Below are 21,490 nucleotides of genomic sequence, written 5' to 3'. Positions count from 1 at the left end.
ATGTTTCTCTCTCATCGATGTTTCTAACTCTCTATCCCTCTCTCTTCCTCTCTGTAAAAAAAATCAATAAAATATATTAAAAAAAAAAAAAAAAAAAAAAAACGTGAATGTTAGTATCGCAATAAAACTTTCTTTTTTTAAAGTCAAGAAACATTTTCTCTTTTGCCACGCCAGCTCACAGCACAGTGCTCGCCAATGAAGCCCAGGGGTGGCCAGGATCGCTCAGTCCCCGCGGCTTGCAGTGAGGATTTAAAACGTATTGTATGAGCCTCTGTGGCACGTTCATTTTTTTTTTTAAGCTAAAAAACAATTAATATTGCTTCCAAAAGTAGGGTGGCGGCGGAGGCCTCTTGTAACGTAGAGTGTCCCACAGTTCCCCGAACAAAAGGCTCCGCACCTGAACAGCTTCAGTCACTGCGGTCCGCTCCCACCCGCACCCCCACCCCCACCCCCACCCCCACCACCCCCACCAAAAACCTCGGCAGACGCCCCGGGGGTGAGGCCAGCGACCAGCCCTTCGGTCACAGTGCGCCCTGCCAACTAGGAGAGGTCATGGGGGTGCGAGTCCCGCCACTGCCTCCCACCGCCCGGGTCCCCACCGCTCCTCACCCTGCAGCCCGGGGCCTGGACCCAACAACAAGCCGTACCTCTGCGGGCCCGGCGCAGCCACCCCACCGCCCCGACGCCGACCCTCGGCGCCCAATCGCTACAGCCCCGCCTCCTCCAAGACCCGCGGGGCGCAGGGCGGGGCGGGGCGCTCCTCCCGCCACCAATCCCGGCGGGAAGAGCCCGGTCCTCGAGGCGCGGGGCGGCGCTCCGGGAGGGTGACCCCAGGGTCCCCAGCGCTGGAGCGAGCAAGCGCTGCCGGCTGCGCCCAGTCTTATTGGACAACCCCCCCCACCCCCCACCCCCCCCCCCCACACACCCCCAAAAGTAACGTTCCCGGAGAGCGTGGGGGGAGCGGACCGGCTCGCCTGGCGCTCAGGGGAGGGGTGGGGCTGCTTTCGGGGTGAGAGAGAAGCACGTGGCGCACCCTGAGCGCATTTGACGGCAGCGCCCGGCCGGGTGCAGAAGTGGGGGCGCTCTACGCTCCGAGGCGTGGCCGGCCTGCACGTGCAGCGGCCGCCACTTCCCGAACGTGCACCCCCGGACCCGCCTCTGCAGAAGCCTCGACCCCACCGCCCCCGGATCTGGGCGGGAGGTGGCGGGGCTGGGTGGCGCCACCGCGGAGGGGTGGGGCGCGGAGGGGGTAGGCGGCCCACCGTCGGTCCATCGTCTGTCGCGGCGCCGGGACACTCCCGCCACCTCCGCTCGGTGCCCTCTCGTCCCCGGGAGTGTGGGCAGGGCTGTCCGGGCTTCCGCGGGCCGGACCTCTCCCACTCCGGAGGAACACGCAGGGGGAGCCCCCGGCGCCCGCCGCCCCCGGAGAGCCGCGGAGTCCCCCCGGCCGAGCCGGCGCTGAAGACGAGCCCGGGCGGAGCCCCGCGCGTCGTGCCTGTCGCCGGCCGTGTCCGGAGCAGCGGCCCGCGCCCGCCCGCTCGGCGCCCCGGGCCGGAGGGGGGCCCCACCCTGCCGGGCGTGGGCGAACGCGGGCCGGGGACGCGCGGAGCAGCCGTCGCAGGGCCTCGCCGCGGCTCCAGCGCCTCCGCCCCGGGGAATGCAGTGGCCCCCGGCCCCTGGAGCCTCCCCGGGTCTGCGCTGGGCCTCCTCGCTCACCTGCTCCGCGGCCACGACGCTCCTGAGCCGCGCCGGCCAGGCCCCCCTCATGGCGGCCAAGTGGTTCAAGGAGTTCCCCCTGAACCTGAAGACCGTGTCGGAGCGGGCCAAGCCCGGCGGCGGCGGCGGCGGCGGCGGCAAACCCCGCAAGAACTCCGAGGCGGGCGGCGCGGTTCCCGCCGCGGGCAAGGGCCGCAAGAACTCGGCGGCCGAGCTGGGGGGCGGCAGGGCCGGCCTCGCTCCCCCCAAGGACAGCCGGCTCTCCCGCGATAGCCTGCAGGGGCTGATCCAGGCCGCCGCGGGCAAGAGCCGCAAGAACTCCCGGACCGCCGACGAGGAGCCGCACCGGGGCGCGGCCAAGAGCTCGGGCTGCAGCACCTACATCAACAGGCTCATCAAGGTGGACGCGCAGGAGAAGATCGGCAAGAGCAGCTACCCCGGCGGCGGCGGCGGCGGCGGCAGCAGCAGCAGCAGCAGCAGCTCTTCCTCCGCGTCCTCCTCCCCGTCCTCCCTGGGCCCTGAACTGGACAAGGGCAAGATGATGAAGCAGCAAGACACGGTAGGAACCCAGTCTCCCCTCGACCGCCTGTCCCCCGCGGAGGCGAAACCGTGGGAGAGAGGATAGCGAACCGGCGAACCCCTAGATGAGAGTTCCTTATGCTTCAGAGAAGGGAAGGATGCGTCTCACCCCCTCTCACATTGGTGACCTCTAGGTGACCATGCAAAACCTTCCGTTTTTTCATCTTGGAAAATCCTCACGCTAGGGATGGGGAACTCTGCAGAAATGTACCGTGCATTGAATGTTGCTAGCCGTGTAGGTGAGGCATCATGGAAGGAGACGGTCCTGCTTTGTTCCGTGTGGCCCCCCCTTATCGGTGGTGGTTTATTTTAACTTTGAAATCCAGGGAGGGTTGCAAAGCTAGACTGTGTATAACTTTAATTCTTCTTGAGCATAAGGAATGGTGACCTTCAAACTTGTGAGTATGGTTTTCAAAGCTCCAGAGAGGGGCTGGCCAGCCCACCCCCAGTGTGGAAGCCCCACCTCGGAAGGGGCTTCTCCAAGCTTACCAGCTCCCCGAGGTTACAACCCCTTCCATTCAGCCCATGGCCACTGGCCGTGCAGCAGCCAAAGAGGATAAGGGCCACGGGGCTCTGCAGGGGGGCAGAGAAGGGAACAAAGAAACACTCCCAAGGAGATGACAGACGGGGAGATCTGCTTCCGGCACCCCAGAGCTTTTCTCCGCCCTGTGAGCGGGTAGAGAGACTCCTCCGTTTTTACAGAGATGAGCTGGGTGCGTGTCCGGTTTAAATTCACGCTTCTGTGTGGAAAGGGGAGGGAGACGAGGTCACGCTGGGCTTTCGGACTCCAACCGGGATGATCGCTTTCTGCCGTGGGAACTTAAATTTTCTCTGGCCCCGGCTTCAAACATGCGGCCCACCCGAATGGAGTCAGGAGCCGGAGGGACAGACCACGCATGTCTGCCTTGGGTCCTTCCATCCCTCCCTCCATTCACTCTTCCCACAAATACCTGCAGCTTGCCTACCTTGTGCCAGGCACTGGGGGCTGCCCAGGCCCCAGCTGGTCCGGATGGGAGTGGTCTACCTGACTGGCTAGATCGTAGGCACCTTGCAGCCCAGGCCTGCCCATCACACTTCCTGTTCCTTGCGGAGCTTGGGGGACGTAGTTCACACGGCGGGCAGTCAGAAGAATAGAGTCAGGGAGGGAGTGGGTCGTCCGAGTCCCCAGCAGTGGTTGCCTGGGTATTTGCGTGGGCACCACGTCCAGGTGTCTGCGTTTCGTCGGCCGTGTCCTCCCAAGTGGAGGGCTCTTGTGCAGGTGGCCGCCCTTCTCCCTGGGTATCTCCGCTCTCCCGGCCAGCTCCGGTGGTCCTGCCCCGTGAGCTCTTTGGAGAACGGAATCAAAGATGGTGGAGCAGGCGTCTTCCCAGGGAAGGGGCTTCTCCCTTGACCCCCCACGTTGTCACACAGCTGCTGCAGGACAGAACTATGGCGCGTGCGCGCGCACACACACACACACACACACACACACACACCACCTTTGCAGGCCCCTTTGTATTTTTAGAAGAATAGGTGCTTTCTGACACAAACACTGATCAAAACTCTGATTGTAGCCTCTGAGGACAAGTCTGCCTGTGCATTATTGAACCTAGAACTTCCACAGTGGTGTTTAGTTCCGACCTATTTCTTCTTATGAAGCCTGGCCCCGTTAGAGCTGTTACAAATTCCTTGAAAGACAAGAAGCAGGTCTCGGTCTTACTCTGATTCCCTAGCCAGTGCCAGCGGACATTCAGCAGGGCCTGGGCGGTTGACTGACTGACCATGATTTGCTGGCATTAAAGAGACCAAGTCATGGGGAAGGTGGGAGACCAGCATTTTTTTTATGCTCTAAAGCTATAGACCCCACTCCCCACCACCCACCCCGGCCACCCTTGAACCCAGCAAATGCTCTATTGCTTAGGGAGAAAAAAAAGGAGGTGACAACCAATTATCCTACAGAAAAATAAGATGTTTGTGCAGCTCGGTGAATAACATGGTCAAGTGCAAAAGCTATCCAGAACTAGAGATATTTTTTTTAATATATTTTACTGATTTTTTACAGAGAGGAAGGGAGAGGGATAGAGAGTCAGAAACATCAATGAGAGAGATACACCAATCAGCTGCCTCCTGCACACCCCCTACTGGGGATGTGCCCGCAACCAAGGTATATGCCCTTGACCGGAATCGAACCAGGGACCCTTCAGTCCGCAGGCTGACGCTCTATCCACTGAGCCAAACCGGTCAGGGCAAGAACTAGAGATTTTGATGTCTTTTCAGATCAGCAGATTGTCAGTAGCCATTTTGCTGCCACTGCCTCTCTGGCGTATGATCACCCTTAGCAACTCTCCTCTCTGGTTCTCCTGCAGGTCATCATTTTAGAAGACTACGCTGACCCGTATGATGCCAAGCGGACAAAAGGTCAGCGGGACGCAGAGAGAGTAGGCGAGAACGACGGCTACATGGAGCCCTATGACGCACAGCAGATGATAACAGGTTTGTAACCAGGGGCTGCCCCGCGGGGGCAGACCTCTCACACTCGCTTGGAGTGTGCAATGTAGTAACCACTCTATGTTTAGGGAAGAGGAATGCAGCAGTTTAACCAGGGCATGCTGAGTGGAAGGACCAGAAATTAGACTCAGAACTAAAGTCAAGTCCTGGCCGGTGTGGCTCAGTTGTCAGTGTCGGTCCATGTGCCAAAGGGTTCGATTCCCGGTCAAGGCACATACCGGGACTGTGGCTTTGCTCCTGCCCCCGGATGGGGCTGCCTGCAGGAGGCAACCAGTCGATGTGGCTCTCTCACAGCCACGCTTCTCTCTCTCCCCCCACCCCACCCCTCTCTCCCTCCCTTCCACGCTCTCAGAAAAAGCAATGGAAAAAAATACCCTCAGATGAGGTTTAACAACAACAACAAAAAAAAAACACGAAAGTCAGATACCTAGTTAACTTCCTGTATAGTTTGTATCCTTCAGTTTTAGAATGTACAGGGGTCTTTAAAGTTTTTCTAATTCTGTGTAAAATGAGTTCATAGTGAGTTTGCAGATCTGCTCAGAATGTGATCTCCAGTGTTAAGATTGCCCACTTTCAAAATCGAACATCTATCATGGGAGTCATAAATCTGCACCAAGAGACTAATACATACTTAAAGGGTTTAAAGTTGTCAAAAGATACAAAATGGCCGAAACCGGTTTGGCTCAGTGGATAGAGCGTCGGCCTGCGGACTGAAAGGTCCCAGGTTCGATTCCGGTCAAGGGCATGTGCCTTGGTTGCCGGCACGTCCCCAGTGGGGGGTGTGCAGGAGGCAGCTGATCGATGTTTCTCTCTCATCGATGTTTCTAGCTCTCTATCCCTCTCCCTTCCTCTCTGTAAAAAAATCAATAATTAAAAAAAAAATTTTTAAAAAAAGATACAAAACGACGGGGTCCTCTGTATTAGAGAAGATTGGTTTCTCAACAAGCTCTACAACATTTGGAGCAAAATGTTTAATAACTAAGGAATGATTCCTAGTCACTGGCATGAGCCACGCCGTTCAAGGCAAAACTCCTAAAACCAGTGGACAACCTTGTAACTTCTCAAGTTGGGGCAATTCAAACTTAGGAGCTAAGCAATCCCCCTGTCACTTTCGGTATCCAACTTTCCCCTTCTATTCGTAAATCTCTTAAATTGGTGTAAACAGTACTTTAAAGTGATATACTTACTAATTACTTCGTTTTATTTGTGAGTTTTGGAGTAAGTTATTTACTCGCCGAATTGCCCTTCAACATGCTTTAATCCGTGATGAGAAATGACGTTTCCGAGTTTGAGTGCCGTGCATTTCGTGCCTGAATACGTGGTCACACGGGAGACTCTCTCCTGTTTAAAAGCGGACTGAAAAGCTGTCCAACTCAGGCCCCACAAGCAAAGTCTGCGAGGAGTTGAGCCGAGGGTCACGCACGCAGCACCCTGGAAGGGTCAAGACAGGCTCCCGCTCCCCAGCGCGACCGGCCAGCCACGGGAAGGCACGGCTGCTTCCTGCGCCCTGCCTGCAGAGATAAGGCCCGGGCTGGGGAGGGTGTACCCCGGCCACGCTGTGACCCTGAAGGTCACTGGACGGTGACCTCTCATGAAATCTGTGAATGAAAGGAAGTGAAAGCGGAGTTAAGTCAGAGTTTTGAAAAATATCGGAGGCTTGAAAGAAATAGGGGAAAAGATTTACTTTCACATAAAATTGAGGGAAAAAGTGAGTCTAAAAAAAAAAAATTGTTTCCTTTTTATTCGCCTTCCTTTGTCTTTTGGGTCTTGCTCCTTTCTCTTGAACTGGAATACGGAGTTTGTCTATACTGGCCCCACGGTTTATTTGTTGGGCCACACTGATAATAGGGGAAGTGTTGTGCTTTTTAGAGATGAATATATCTTTCGTTCTCCATAGAATCCCCACAAAACTCCAGGCCATCCCCTGGTTACAGGATCAAGGAGATTCTGGCTTGCCTAAGCTCCCAAGACTTTGTAAGAGACAGAGCAGAAATTAGAACTCAGATCTTCCCACTCCAGATGGGGTCGTCTGCTTCCTATAACAAGTTGCCCCAAGAAATATGAAATGAAGCATGCAAAGGCACTTCAAACTTGATTCATCAGTAAGGCATCTTTCCATTCAGACTCAGAGAGGGTTATAGTGAAAACTCAAAGTTGTCCAACATGAATAAGTGTAATAATAACGACAGCTAGCATTTAACATGTGAGCACTTGTTCATTCCAGGCTCGTGTGTTAAGTCGTTTATGTGAATGAATTCATTTAGGAATGGGAAATTAATATATTCAGTTGGAGACTAAATGCAAATCTATTAAAAATTTAATTTAAAAATTATTCAGTCTTTTCTGTGCTTTTTAAAAAATACATATTGGTGAATTTTAAAGTTTCTTCATTTAAAATATATATCCAAAAGCACTTTCTCAGTCCATGTGGCGAGAATACCTCTTATTCTACCCGTAGGTTACACAGCTGGGCAGAATAACAGGAAGTGAGTTTATCGGAAGCTGGGAATAAAAGATTTGCTGCCTGGTGTGGTTTTTTTTTTTAAAAAAAAAAAAAAAAACCTTTTACCTTTTTTGTTCAGTTTGTTCCTTGTGTGATTTGGTGTCAAGCCCAAGTTCAGAAATGTCCCGTATTTCTTGGGGATCGTTAGGGGTTTCTTTTTAGTTTGTTTCCGCATTTCGGGAGCAGAAGGAGACAATACTAATGAATGGTTTAACGGTGGAGCACCCAACCTCTGTCCCCTTTTCATGACCGTGAAGTGGGAACAACATGTCTGATTTTAACAGTATCTTGGGTGTAGAGAACACTGTCCTGATGTTATAACAGCCAACCAATATTTCTTTACTGTGTACCAGGCCCCGTGCTGGGGTCTGGGCTTACAGGGAACAAGACCCACATGACCCTTGTCCTTATGGACCTCCCAGCCCAAGGGGCTAACAGATCTACCACCAATGCAGAGGAAAATATGTCACTGAAAAGGGTGGTAAGTGCCAGGAGGCGGAGAATCACAATCATCATCTGCCTCAGGGAACAGAGGAAGAAACAAATTAAGAGGCATTTAGTACTTTTCCTGTGGCCAAATCCCTGGGACCCGGGCTCCCTGGATCCCTGCCAAGACTTTGCTCTTAACTTTTAAAGGCTAACACTGTATCAATCTATGAATAAGTTCTTGCTTAGATTGATTCAGAGGATTGTTCATAAAAAGATATGACTACGAATACAAGGCAATAATAGTACAAACTTCTTTGTTGTTCTGCTAAATTTGCAGAATCATTGCAGCTAAATAATTAGTAGAAATACTCCATATAGTTTAGCATTATGGGTTTTAGCCACCAAATTTAGCCACTTAAGCATTAAAAGGGTCTTTTGTTAAAAATATATTTTATTGATTTTTTTTTTTTTTTTTTTTTTTTACAGAGAGGGAGGGAGGGGGATAGAGAGTTAGAAACATCCATCAGCTGCCTCCTGCACACTCCCTACTGGGGATGTGCCCACAACCAAGGTACATGCCCTTGACCGGAATCGAACCTGGGACCCTTCAGTCCGCAGGCTGCCGCTCTATCCACTGAGCCAAACCAGCCAGGCCCAGAGGGTCTTTAGAAGCTCCCTAAGATAACCATCATTCAGTATCAAAAGTCCTTCCACAGCCCGGGCCGGTTGCACAATGGTTAGAGCGTCAGCCGTGAACCTAAGGGTCGCGGGTTCTATTCCTGGTCAAGGGTATGTACTTCGGTAGCAGGCTGGATCCTGCCCCGATTGGAGCACAGGTGGGAGGCAACCAATCGATGTGTCTCTCTCACATGGATGTTTCTTTCTCTCTCTACCCTCCTCCTCACTCCCCTCCACTCTCTTTAAAAAAAAAAAAAAAAAAAATCAATGGGAAAAAAAATATCCTCAGGTGAGGATTTAAAGAAAATTTCCTTCCGCAGCTGGTATCACACAAGTTGAGTGCTTGCTAGGTGCCAAGCTTGCTAAATTGCTACACTAAATCCTACAGCCCTAAGAAGAGGGTGTTAGCAGTCCCTGTGTTACAGTTGGGGAAACCAAGGTCCAGAAAGATTCGATAACTTGTCCAAATTGTGCAGCGTCAGAGTGGAGGCACCGGGTCACTTAGCAACCATTGGTTTTAGTTACAGAGCTCCAGTCGCAGGTGGTTTAAAATGGGTATTTGTACCTCCAAGTGGTTTTGTTTAAAAATTATGTTTTTGCCTCCAAATGGTTTTGTTGGTTTTGTTTAAATAGTGAAATCTAGCCCTAACCGGTTTGGCTCAGTGGATAGAGCGTCAGCCTGCAGACTGAAGGGTCCCGGGTTCCATTCTGGTCAAGGGCAGGTACCTTGGTTGCGGGCACATCCCCAGTGGGGGTGTGCAGGAGGCAGGTGGTTGATGTTTCTCTCTCATCGGTGTTTCTGGCTCTCTATCCCTTTCCCTTCCTCTCTGTAAAAAAAAAAAAAAAATCAATAAAATATGTTCTTTTAAATACTGAAATCTAAAGGAGAATGTCATTGTTCGGGTCTCCATTTAAAAATTTAACCATAATTAAAAATGTGTACATAGAAGACTACTTTTTATTTATATAATTTGTCTAGACTTGCCTTGTTACACTTAAATGTCAGGGCTTCTGAATTATATCCGCTTTTGTTCAGAAAACGTGAAAGTGTGGCTCCGTTGGTGGGAGTGTCGTCTGGTGGCAGGTTCGGTTTCGTGGGGGAGGGAACCCTTTTTCTGATTCTGTGAGGAAATAGGAGCTTTAGGAGGCTCTAAGCGTAGGCTGGCACAGGCTAAATTATGAAATGAATTCGGGGGAAGGGGGCGTTATAGAAATTGTAACTCACGTTTTACAAGAGATCGTTGGGGCTTCAAGTAAGGAATGATGGAGAAAGCTCTGGAGTCATTGCTAAATGGCTCCCCCATCGACGGCTGCACAGCCTCGGTTTATCCACCTGGGAGAATGGGATAACACGTCTCTACCTCCAGGACGAGGCTTCACTGAGATACTGGGTCGAGCAGGCTCGTGCATGCATGCACAGCGAGCACGGCCACCCTTTAGACACGCCAGAGGATTCCGTTTTCAAAGAGAATCCTGGACAATTGGAGGAATGACACGTCCCGGCGACAATTAATTTAGTAGAAGGAAGTCCTGGTCTCCTGCTATGCTTTTCAATGCAAGTGGCCTAATTATGTGCAGCCGGAGCTGGGAAGGGACGATGGCAGCCCGCAGTCTGTTCCACGCCACCTTGTTCGCCGGCCGCAGGGCAGGCCCGGGTTCCAGCTGCAGAGGGGTGTTTATCTGCAGCCCGTGGCCCGCATTCTGTTGTCTGCCATGTAAATGGCCTCTATCGGCAAAGCCAGGGCGTAGCTTCCTCTCGCCATTTCCTCCTTCTCAGGCTCGCTTCCTCTCGGAGCCAGCTCTGCACGTCAGGGGCCATTCTCCCTGCCGGAAGGGTCGGCTTGCAGCCCCGCGATTGTTTCTGTTTCTATGGCGCCGCTGGCCGGGGGCAGCCAGGTGTTGGAAGGGACTGGAAGGTTACTCCCCTGGAGGGGGCGGAGGGGCCCTGTGCTCAGGCTCCTTTTTCACCCCCCTAATGAAACATTGTTTAAAAAGATGATACAGCCCTGGCTGGTGTGGCTCAGTGGATAGAGCGTCAGCCTGCGGACTCAAGGGTCCCAGGTTCGATTCCCGGTCAGGGCACATGCCCAGGTTGCGGGCCCCATCCCCAGTGCGGGGCGTGCAGGAGGCAGCCAATCCATGACTTTCTCTCATCATTGATGTTTCTTCTCTCTCTCTCTCTCTCTCCCCCTCTCCCTTCCTCTCTGAAATTAATAAAAATATATTTTTAAAAATAAAAAGATGATACTACTTTGCAGATTTTGCCCAATCCCAGGACCATCTCGGGGAAGGAACATGCTCGGTTGTGTGCTTTCCAGTGTTTTCCCCAGAACTCCGGGCGCACCGACGGCCTGAAATAGACGTGCAAGGACCTCATCTCAAAAGTGAAAACTCAAACGTGTATCATAACCACTCAGGGGCCTAATCGCTGTGCGTCGCTTTCACACAAATGTATTGACATTTTCTTAGGCGTCTGACGTCTGTCTTAAGGTTGGAATCAACTCTTTTTTCCATTTATCTCAACTGGGACAGGACCGAGGCCCGGACCTTGGGAAAGGTTACCCCAGCTCGTGCCAGACTAAACTGAGGGCAAACTTAGGTTTACATCAGAAACTTAAAAATTCTAAATCCATCCTATGAATTCCTTTGTGTTTTCTCTTTAAAAAAAAAAAGAACTTCAGCCTTATCTTAATTGAACCAAGAGCAGAGTGTGTTTTTGTTTCTTATTTTCCGTACCTCCATTTAGAATAAGCCCTGAAGAAAAAAAAAAGCTGTTGGATTAAAAGTCAAGAGGCTTGGACTGGAGATGCAGGAGACCTCAGGCAACCCCCCGGCACCTTTCCTGGCCTGGGGGTGGGGCCAGATGGAGCGCTCCTGTTCTGAGTGGGGGGAGGCTTTAGATACAGGAGAACTCTCCTCTTCGCAAGCAGGAAAACGAGAGGGACCAGGGGAGCCAGGAGGTTCTGGTGGAAGTGCTTCCCAGGCTTAGCTTCCCGTTAGAATCACCTGGGGGGGGAGGGGAGGGGGAGGCTTTTGCAACTCTAACTCCCAGGTCAGACCCCAGACGGATTCCATCAGGACCTCTGCTGACAGGACCCAGGCCTCAGTGGGTGTTCAAACCCCCAGGTGACTCCCGTGAACCGCAGTCGGGGACCCCTCTCCAGCAGAATTCTGTCCTCGCCCTATGAATACGTGCTGTCCTTTCTGATTTAGAGTCCTGATGGTAATAACGTTCCCCTTGAACGTTTCATTTGTTGTCCTTTCCTTGTTAAAGACGTCGTTCCGTGTGCCTGGCCGGCGGGGCCACGGTAGTTGAGCATTGACCTATGAACCAGAAGGTCTGGGTTCGATTTCCCGTCAGGGCACATGACGAGGTTGCAGGCTTTGACCCCCCCAGTGGGGGTTGTGCAGGAGGCAGCCAATGGATGATTCTCTCTTATCGCTGATGTTTCTCTCTCTCTCTCCCTCTCCCTTCTTCTCTGAAATCAATCAAAAGAAGAAGAAGTCTTTCCTTGCGGGTAGAATCAGTGATGCCTCTCCATAGAGTGTCTCCATGCCCCTTCTCCTTTGTGTCTTGTGATCCTCTCCCTCCTCACTGACCACTCCTGCGCAGTCCTCTTCGCTGGGAAGTCCCAGTTCTTCCGTGGATCCTCTTTTCAACCCACCTCCTCTCCTCTGGTGACTGCTTCCATTCTCCCAGGACTAACAGCAATCCATTGGCGAGTAACTCCTGGACGCATACCTCGGACCTACATCCCCCTGCTGAGCTCCGGATCCATATTGTCACCTTTTTGAAGAAGTTCTAAAGCTCCTTCCTCTCTGTCTCTCTTACCATCCATCCAATTATTATTTTTTTAAATATATTTTATTGATTTTTTTACAGAGAGAAAGGGACAGGGAGAGAGAGAAACATCGATGAGAGAGAGAAACATCGACCAGCTGCCTCCTGCACAACCCCTACTGGGGATGTGCCCGCAACCAAGGTGCATGCCCTTGACCGGAATCGAACCTGGGACCCTTGAGTCTGCAGGCCGACGCTCTATCCACTGAGCCAAACTGGTTAGGGCCCATCCAGTTATTATTTAGCACAACCGTGTGTCCTACAAAAAATCAACAAGACCGGTGGTAGTCCCTGCCCTGGCAGTCGCCACCAAATTGGAAATAGAGACACAAAAACCAATGAATCCATACAGTGGGAGAAGTGCAAGGTGAGAGTGGATTGGCCAAGGGATGGCACCTGGGAGAGGTGGGGACTTGGAGGGGGAGAGGCTAGGTTAGATTTTAAAGGGTGGAAGATCACCCTGGACACGAGTGGGCGTAAGGCAGTGTCGTGCTCATGGAATTTCACAAGTTCCATTGGGTTGGAACGAAGAACCGGGTTGCAGAGAGATGGGGCAGGGTGGTGTTGAGAGAAGAAACTGGGGAGGGAGACAGGGATCCGGTCACAGAAGGCCTCCCATGCCACGCTGAGCAGTTTGTACCTTATAAGTAGACAGGCGAGAGCTACTGGCGTGTTGAGTGATGAGATGAGATGTTTGTGTTTAGAACGGTCCTCCTTGACCATGACCAAGTGGACAGATGGAGAGCTTCCTGGATGGGCATTTAGAAGAACCACATGCGGCTGCTATTGGCCTACATCCCCGGCTCTGGTTGTCCAGACCTTAGACATGAACTCTGCCTGCCGAGGCCTGTGGGCTCTACCCTGGTCACTCACAGATGCTGCTGATTCTTCCCACGGTGGCTGGCTGGTTAGCTGGCGGCTGATGGATTTGCATCAGGTTTTTTGCATCCATTTCTTACCTGATCACTCCTCCTTCCCAGTCTTCTTTGTCCAAGTCCAGACCATACCGTTCTGGCTTATTCCATCCTGTACACTGTGTTGGCGTTATCTCCCAACAAAACAGAAATGTAACTGTTATTACTTGGGTTTTTTTTTTGTTGTTTTTGGTGGGTTTTTTTGTTTTTTGTTTGTTTTTTACACCAAGCAACCTACAGGGCTGCTGCTTCTATTACTTGTTTTTTTTGTGGTTTTGTGTGTTTTTTTAACAAAACAAAACCGTGCAATCATTTTTCATTGCATCCTTGTCTTTCTACACTCTGGTGCCCGGACCTGCTTGCTCTTCTGGCTTCTTCTCCCACTCCCTCTCCCCTCCCCTGGCCTCTGTCCTTTGAACTTATCTCTCAACTCCGCTTTCTGGGAACAGGCCCTTTATGGTTCCCACCTCCATATCTTCACTCATGCAGCTTCCTCCGCTGGAAATGACCTTCTCTATCAAAGTCAGCTCATCTTCCATTTCTCTTCTGCTTGGAGTCCGTCCAAGGGTCGTGGTGAAGAGTATGGCTCCTGGAGCCCAACTTCCTGTTTTGGAATCCAGGCTCTGCCACTTAACGGTTTGGGCAATTTCCTTAAGCCCTCGGTGCTTGGGTTCTCCCTCCCGTGACACCGGGGCGCTGACAGCACCCATCTCACACGCTACCGTGTGTTTGGAACAGTGCTTAACGCATAGTGCACGGTCGATACATGTTAGCCGTTTTATCGTTGTTTTTGTCTTTCCTCATGACGCCTCTTTTACTTTTATTTATCCTGCAATTGTTAGCCTGTTACGTGTCATTTGTGGACGTGTCTGGCTTCCCCCGTTCTGTTGAAACCACCTATGTCTAACGCCCAGTGCTGTGAATATAGTAAACCCTCCGTTGATTTTTACTAAAATGCTTTGATCTCCTGACAAGTAAGAACTCTGCAGGTAAATTACACTCAGAGCCAACACGGGATCGGGAGCAGTGGAACGAGTTGCCCCGAGGCCACTTCTGTTCTCCCAAAGTGCAGGTGGCCGCCAGGCGCACAGCTGTCTCCAGAGCGATCCCTCCTCGTGGGACTTGGTCCCAGGATCTGGCTCGGGCTCCGGGAGGGCGGTTGTAGGCTCCTTCCTGCAGCAGTGCGGGGGGCCTCTGCCCCGTCTACCGCACAGACAGACGGCCGGAGGGGACAAGGCGGCCCGGTTCAATACCGGGCTCCATGGCACGCTTCTCTCAAGGTGCTCCGTGCGCTGCGTGTTTTTCAGAAATCAGACGCCGAGGATCCAAAGATCCCCTGGTGAAGGCCCTTCAGCTGCTCGACAGCCCCTGTGAGCCCGGGGAGCCGGGCGCGAAGCCGGAGGCGCTGGCCCGGAGGCGGAGTTCCAAGGACCTGCTGGGGAAGCCGCCGCAGCTGTACGACACGCCCTACGAGCCGGCCGAGGGGGGCCCCGAGCGGAAGGCGCGGCCCCCCGACGCCCACGGCCGGCTGCCCCAGGACGACGAGAGGCCCGCGGCTGAGTACGAGCAGCCGTGGGAGTGGAAGAAGGAGCAGATCGTGCGGGCGCTGTCAGGTGAGGGCGCTGTCAGGTGCGGGCTGTCAGATGGGGGCGCTGTCAGGCGGGGGCGCTGTCAGGCGAGGGCGCTGTCAGGCGGGGGCGCTGTCAGGTGAGGGCGCTGTCAGATGGGGGCGCTGTCTGGCGGGGGCGCTGTCAGGTGGGGGCGCTGTCAGGTGAGGGCGCTGTCAGGTGCGGGCTGTCAGATGGGGGCGCTGTCAGGTGCGGGCGCTGTCAGATGGGGGCGCTGTCAGGCGGGGCGCTGTCAGATGGGGGCGCTGTCAGGTTAGGGCGCTGTCTGGCGGGGGCGCTGTCAGGTTAGGGCTCTGTCAGATGGGGGCGCTGTCAGGGGGGGGCGCTGTCAGGCGAGGGGGCGTCACCCTGCGCTCTTCGCTGCCCTGCTGGGAAAGCTGCGCCCACTGGGCAAATGCCATGTTTTTTACTTCCTCGACTGCAAGTCTCCTTTTCCGAGGAGTTTGGTAGAGGAAACAAGAACTGGGCCTGGTGGGAAGACCAGGACCGAAGAGCCCTTCCGATGGCCGTTCTCTTTCATCCTTCTGGGCATTTTATTTTCCTTTCTCGTCCCAGGGCACACCTCCTGGAAAAGCCTTAAGTGACTTGGAAAACCTTATCTGGTCACCACGGAGGCTTCCTGGTTGGGAGCAGCTTTTGTAACTCGTCCTTGGTGCTGCTCCCCAGACCTGTTAGAATCCCTGTTCACAGACTGACGGGCTGGGTCAGATGCGTTACAGGTAGAGGTGGTGGGGACGCTGGGGGAAGCCAGCTGTTTCATTCTCTCTTGTCAGAATTCCTCCCAGAGGAGTCAGTTCTTCACATGTGAATTTTTAAAATAACTTACAAGGAAGGTGATAGGCTGTCAGTAGTTATTAAAGGTAATTCGCCCTCCTGCTTCCATCGGGACATAGTTTTTCCACTTGGCTGGCCACATAATTTCTTTTGCCTTTGATTTGTAAAGTTAGGGATGCCTTTTCCCTCCAACAGCCAAGCCAAGTTTGCGATGAAAAGCGTAGTTCATGGCCCTGGCCAGCGTGGCTCAGTGGTTAGAGTGTCAGCCTGGGCACCGAAGAGCTTCAGGTTCAATTCCGGTCAAGGGCTCATACCTGGGTTGCAGGTTCGATCCCCCGCCCCGGTTAGGGCCTGTGCAGGAGGCAACCATTCGATGTGTGTGTCTCTCTCTCCACCCCGACCCCTCCTTCCCTCCTCCTCTCCACGCTCCCCCAAAAATCAATGGGAAAAATACCCTGGTGTGCGAATTAAAAAGAAAGTGTCGTTCATGGAAAGGCTGAACACAGAAGGTAATACAGTTGCTAGCGAACCTTCAAGTCCGTTTGAATTTTCCTTCCGTCTTGTTTTCCACAAATCTCTCTTGGGCACCTGCTCTTGTGCTAAGCGCTGCTCATTTTCTCTCATTATCCTCTCTCCAGGCTCCACGCCATGGCATCTGTAAGGCGCCCTTCAGTGGTGACTTCCTGTTCCGCCATTGACTTTTCTTTTTGTTTTATTATTTCGTGGTAAAAGCTGTTCCCTCGATTTCGTAGAGCGACACAGACTCTGACCAGGAATCGTCACCCGTAACTATGTGCAGTCTTTTCATCTACACGTACTACCACTTAAGCTTTTTTCCCCTAAAGTTGCGTGCTGAAATCTGTTAAAGCGGTTTCCTTTCGTGTTCTAAAACTGTCCCACGCCGAGGAGTATCTCACAGAGGAAGGAGCTGTCTGTGGGCGCTCCCGTGTGATCTGATATCACCGGCGGCGGGCGCACAGCCACCCCAGGGTGCTCGCAGAAGGTGTGAGCTCGCGCGCGCGAAGGGGAGGCAGAGCAGGAGGGTGTGTGCTCTGAACATCCCGGCGGCCCGCCTGCCGCCGGGGCCTCTGATGTTAAACGGAGCCTTCCTTCCAGTTCAGCTCGAGGGCTCCGAGAGACCTGCCACCAAGGAGGAGCCCCTGAGGCAGCACCACCGGCAGAAGAGCTGGACCCAGAAGATCCTGAAGCCGGCCCTCTCCGACCACGGCGAGGGGGAGCGCGTGGACCCGGCCCTGCCGCTGGACAAGCAGCCGTGAGTCTCCCGCACGGCCACGGCACAAACCGGCCGGGCGCTCACTCATAGCCTGGGGGTGGCGGGAGCACGCGGGCCCATTTCACATGGTCATTAGGGCTCGCGAGTCCCCGTCTGGGTGGGGCGTATGAAGGAAAACCCACTTCCAAAGCCCAGGGCCCTCGTACAGAATGGAAAGTGGAATGCCCCCCAAGAGCCTGGTTTTACGTTTCATTCCCCGCGATGGAGTGACGACACGGCCCTGGGAGCTCCCTCTCGGGGGATTGGTGGGTTTCGTGACCCAGGATTACCCAGAGCTGCATCTCTTGTCTGTTCTAAACGTGAAGCGGGGTCTGGTTCGGGCTGTGGCGCTCCTACGAGACGTGCATTTCACATAACGCTTTGTGGGATGAGGCCCCGCCTGGATTTCTGTGTTGACGCTCGTGGTGTCTCCCCCGCACCCCGTTTTTCAGTTGGTATCATGGTGCCATCACCCGTGCTGAGGCTGAGAGTCGACTCCAACCCTGCAAAGAAGCTGGTTACCTGGTTCGAAATAGTGAGTCGGGGACCAGTAGGTACTCCATTGCACTAAAGTAAGTGTGGCAGCCTCATGGGCTCTCCCATTTGGATGGGGGGGGGGCAGTTGGGGGCGAGCAGACCATCAGTGGGGGTCAGTTGGGGGTGATCAGGACAGCAGGGGGGCAGTTGGGGGCGAGCAGGCTGGCACGGGGGGCAGTTGGGGGTGATCAGGCTGCCGGGGGGGCATTTGGGGGTGAGCAGGCTGGTGGTGGGGGGCAAGCAGGCCGGCAGGCAGAGTGGTTAGGGGCAGTCAGGCAGGCAGGTAGGTGTGGTTAGGAGCCAGCTGTCACGGATTGCAAGACGGGTGTCCGACTGCCGGTTTAGGCCCAATCCCTGTAAACCGGCAGTAGGACATCCTTTGAGGGGTCCCAGATTGGAGAGGTGCAAGCCAGGCTGAGCGTTCCCCCCCCCCACACCCGTTCACGAATTTCGTACACCGGGCCACTAGTCCTGAGAAAGAAGAACAAAGGAGGAGGGATTTCAATACCAGATATCAAGCTGTATTACAAAGCCATTGTTCTCAAGACTGCCTGGTACTGGCACAAGAACAGACATATAGACCAATGGAATAGAATAGAGAACCCAGAAATTGACCCAAACCAGTGTGCTCAATTAATATTTGACAGAGGCAAGAATATACCTAGAGCTAATTTAGTTATTATTACTACTTGTTCCAGAATCTTTCCTATCATGGGTAGATGACCAGACAAAAAAAAGATATCATTTCAAGGTAGTCCACAGGGGGCAGGTATTGCCACATAGTAAAATGCATTTGCTTGGACAAGGGAATATGAAATGCTCTAATTAGAATGCAAAAGGGGTGTGGGGTGAACGCCTCAATATCTCTCAGGATAACGGGGGTCCAGTGTCATTGTCACTGCACATTAGTCAATTTGTCCCTTCCATTACCCAATCTAAAGTAGGTCCTCTCACCAGAGAAATAACTCCTGATAAAAAGAATAATGTCTGACAGGATAATTCAGTCATTTTTCATTCGTTCCCTAGTGTTTGGGGATTTTAATAAATCAGATCCCTTGATTGTTCCAATGCCAAGTGCCGTTCGGATACCAGCTCCTTCTGGTGGAGAAGGAAACGCTGACTCGCTGTTCCTCCCCTGGCTGACTATACACAGAGCATTCATTTTTGCCTGGGAGGCCTGGTGGAGCTTGAATCATGGAAATTCTCATTGCTCCGCGAGTTCAGCGGTGCTATATTGGAGGATCATTGTCAAGCACCCTAACAGCATTTCCTTCCTGAGGAAGCTGAGCCCCTGCAGCTGAAACAATCAGACTGGAGGGGAAAAGAGGTTGGGGCGGGAGGGTGTTTGAGCAATATGGCTCAGAGAACGGGATAGGCCACCAGATATACAATACCAGGAATAGCTTTGCTGTGTTCCTGAAACTGGTGCTCACGGATTAGATCTTTGAGCCTCCAGTGCCAGCTGTCATTGCATACAGCCAAGGAGCAGTCTTTCCAGACTGAGATGCAGTGGTGGGCGGGGGGGTGAGGGAGGGGCAGGAACAGTTTTATTGTTGTTGTTGTTGTTGTTGTTAATGTATTCTTTGGGGAGGAAAGGAGGAGGAAACCTTATACAGGTCCTTTTAGCCATGATGAAGAATATGAGTTTAAACTTCACCTTAGTGGCCTCATACTTGGGCTAAAGCACACTAGTTTGGCAATTTGAGGACCAGGCAGGACTAGACTTATTTGTTTGTTTGTTGTTTTTGTCTGGTACCCGATGACTTGTGTGTACTAAGGACGAACAACTCAAGGACACACGTTTATTGAGGGCTGTGTGTGTTTATAACAATTCCGGGAATGGATGAGAACCTGTCCACCTGTGAATCTGACTGGGGTTTTATTTTCAGGGAGGAGGGGGTCCCCTTGCTCACTCATTCACGTCTCCTCCTTGATTTGTTTCGTTCCAGGACGAGTCAAGGGTGTGTCCACATCATCGTGGCTCAGACCAAAGACAACAAGTACACACTGAACCAGACCAGCGCGGTCTTTGACAGCATCCCTGAGGTGGTACACTATTACTCCAACGAGAAGTTGCCTTTCAAGGGGGCCGAACACATGACCTTACTCTACCCCGTGCACAACAAGCTGCACTGAGGTTCAGCCAGCCAACGCCCTGGCCGGGCCTCTCGCACCTAAGAGGGCATCAGCACCCACCCAGCACCTCAGGGGACAAGGCTGGGCTGCGCCATAATAATTGGTAGGAAGTGGGGGGTCTTCATTGAGAAGTCAAAACGTCTTTGGGCTTGAATCCATTTCATGACACTTGGTCACTGACCTGTCCCTTCCCTCCCTGCTAAGTAGTCCTACAATAAGAAATCATAACTTGCCAGGTGCCTCCACTCCCTGGAGTAGGGTGTTCTGTTTGGGTATGACCCTAAGCAAAGGTAAGTCAGGAGTCCAGGCATATTAACGTTCTCCAGAAATTGTGCTCATTTTTACCTGGATTACCTGGTCTCCAAACAAACCAACAAAAACGAACTTAGCTTTTACATAAAAAGGACCAGGTGGAACAGAAGAGCAAATACTACCAGACACTCCTTTTGGACAAAAGTCTGAACAGAAAGAATAAGTGAATAGTGGACCTTAGAGAAAGCTGTCTTTCTCAAGTGTCCTAGTTCAGCTTTGGAGTCCGTGAAATGTCACAACTTTAGGGTCTGGCAAAGGATTGTTTTGTTGGTCAGCCTTCTAAGAAAGTTGGTGCTTTCTTGATCTCTGAACTTTTTCGTCATTTCAACAAATCCGTAATATACGCATAAACAGGAAGGACAGTTTAAAAATCAGTACAGGCTTCTGGTCAAGGTGGCATCAGAGGTAAGTGCGGTACCTGCACCCTCCCACAACCACATCAAAATTACAACTAAACTACAGAACAACCATCACTCAGAACTGCCTGAAATCTAGCTGAACGGAAGTTTTACAACTAAGAATATATAGAAGATGCCACATCGAGACTGGTAGGAGAAGCAGAGACACTGGATGAGCTGTTCTCGCACCCACATGTGGATAAAAATTGGGAGGGATATCTTGACCGTGGAGGTCCCCACTGTGGAGTGAGAGGTCTTGCCCCGCACCAGGTCCCCTAGCCCAAGGTTCCAATGCCAGGAAGGGACGTCCCCAAAACTCCTGGTTGTAAAAACCAGCTGGGATTGCAACTGAGTGAGATGGAGGGCTTCTGGAGTCCCAGGCAGTTCCTGCTAAAGGGCCTGTGCATGGACTTATCCGGACGACTCCCTCTGAGCTCCTATGCTAGGGCAGCAGCTCAAAAGGCACCAGGGACATACGGGGAGGAACTGAACTGTCTGACATCAGGGTGAGGTCTGGAGGGGTGGCTTTCCACCAGATAGAAGTGTTGGCAGAGACCATTGTTTCTTTGCTGAGTCTTCCCCCAACACAGAGCCAGCAGGCGGTGCCATATCTGAATCTCCATCAACCTTGTTATCACTGTTTGCCCCACCCTGGTGATTCCCTGAGACCCGCCTCACCCAACTTTCAGACCCACCCAAGCTGTTTCCAGTGGCTTTTCTATACAAAGGGCCTGTCTGGGCTCATGCTTCAGATGTCCCTAAAATCTCTCAAATAAGCAGCATTTACTTACATCTCACTAAGTATCCCCAGGCCAAGCATTAGTGGTAGTTGGCTGTGGTTCATAGCTTGGCCTCACCTGGGCCCTCCAAGCCCAGCACAAGTAACAGTCCTCTGCAGGTCAGTCTGTAGCTCATACCCATGCCAGGAGGCCCCAGGCAGAACACAGGTGGCAGCTGACCTTGGCCTGTGCCTCCTGGAAGGCTCCAGAGCCATCGCACCGGGTGGACAGCTTCACACCAGGTCGAGGCACCACCCAACCACCCCCATAAGCAACACACTCACGGCGTGGACTCAGTGGGCACCAGAGCCCTGCTGAAGTAAGTCCTGCTCTGCGGTGTAAGCCCCTACATCTGATCCTCCACCGTGGTCGCAGCCAGTTCTTGCAGCTGATTGGCCTGAGGATAAGTTCCTCCCCTTGCTGTACCAACAGCAATCAAGGCCCAATTGCAACAGGAGGGTGTACACAGTCCACAGTGGGGGAGGAGGGCACCACTGGGCCCTACA

General features: G+C 52.8%; 3 protein-coding genes across 3 annotated transcripts in view; 1 reads left to right on the top strand and 2 right to left on the bottom strand.

Annotated features, from left to right (window-relative positions):
- The window catches only part of TDRD10 (tudor domain containing 10), a 28,760-nt gene extending 27,487 nt beyond the window's left edge, over positions 1 to 1,273 (bottom strand). The window contains exon 1 of the mRNA XM_054712255.1: positions 1,263 to 1,273. Within this exon, the coding sequence (XP_054568230.1) occupies positions 1,263 to 1,273 (11 nt within the window). The remainder of the gene's footprint in view (positions 1 to 1,262) is intronic.
- Positions 1,274 to 1,657: 384 nt separating this feature from the next.
- Positions 1,658 to 19,495, top strand: SHE (Src homology 2 domain containing E). The gene is made up of 6 exons (XM_008155747.3): positions 1,658 to 2,275; positions 4,641 to 4,767; positions 14,455 to 14,760; positions 16,666 to 16,822; positions 17,275 to 17,394; positions 19,309 to 19,495. The coding sequence occupies exons 1-6, from the start codon at positions 1,658 to 1,660 to the stop codon at positions 19,493 to 19,495; spliced, it is 1,515 nt and encodes a 504-aa protein (XP_008153969.3).
- The window catches only part of IL6R (interleukin 6 receptor), a 72,944-nt gene continuing 57,448 nt past the window's right edge, over positions 5,995 to 21,490 (bottom strand). Inside the window, exon 10 of the mRNA XM_054711386.1 lies at positions 5,995 to 6,380. Coding sequence (XP_054567361.1) covers positions 6,128 to 6,380 — 253 coding nt within the window. The 3' untranslated portion in view covers positions 5,995 to 6,127. The remainder of the gene's footprint in view (positions 6,381 to 21,490) is intronic.

Source organism: Eptesicus fuscus, chromosome 22 (assembly GCF_027574615.1).
Source record: "Eptesicus fuscus isolate TK198812 chromosome 22, DD_ASM_mEF_20220401, whole genome shotgun sequence".
Lineage (NCBI taxonomy): Eukaryota > Metazoa > Chordata > Mammalia > Chiroptera > Vespertilionidae > Eptesicus > Eptesicus fuscus.
The sequence above is the reverse complement of the archived record's forward strand: the minus strand, read 5'-3'. Positions and strand labels throughout refer to the sequence as shown.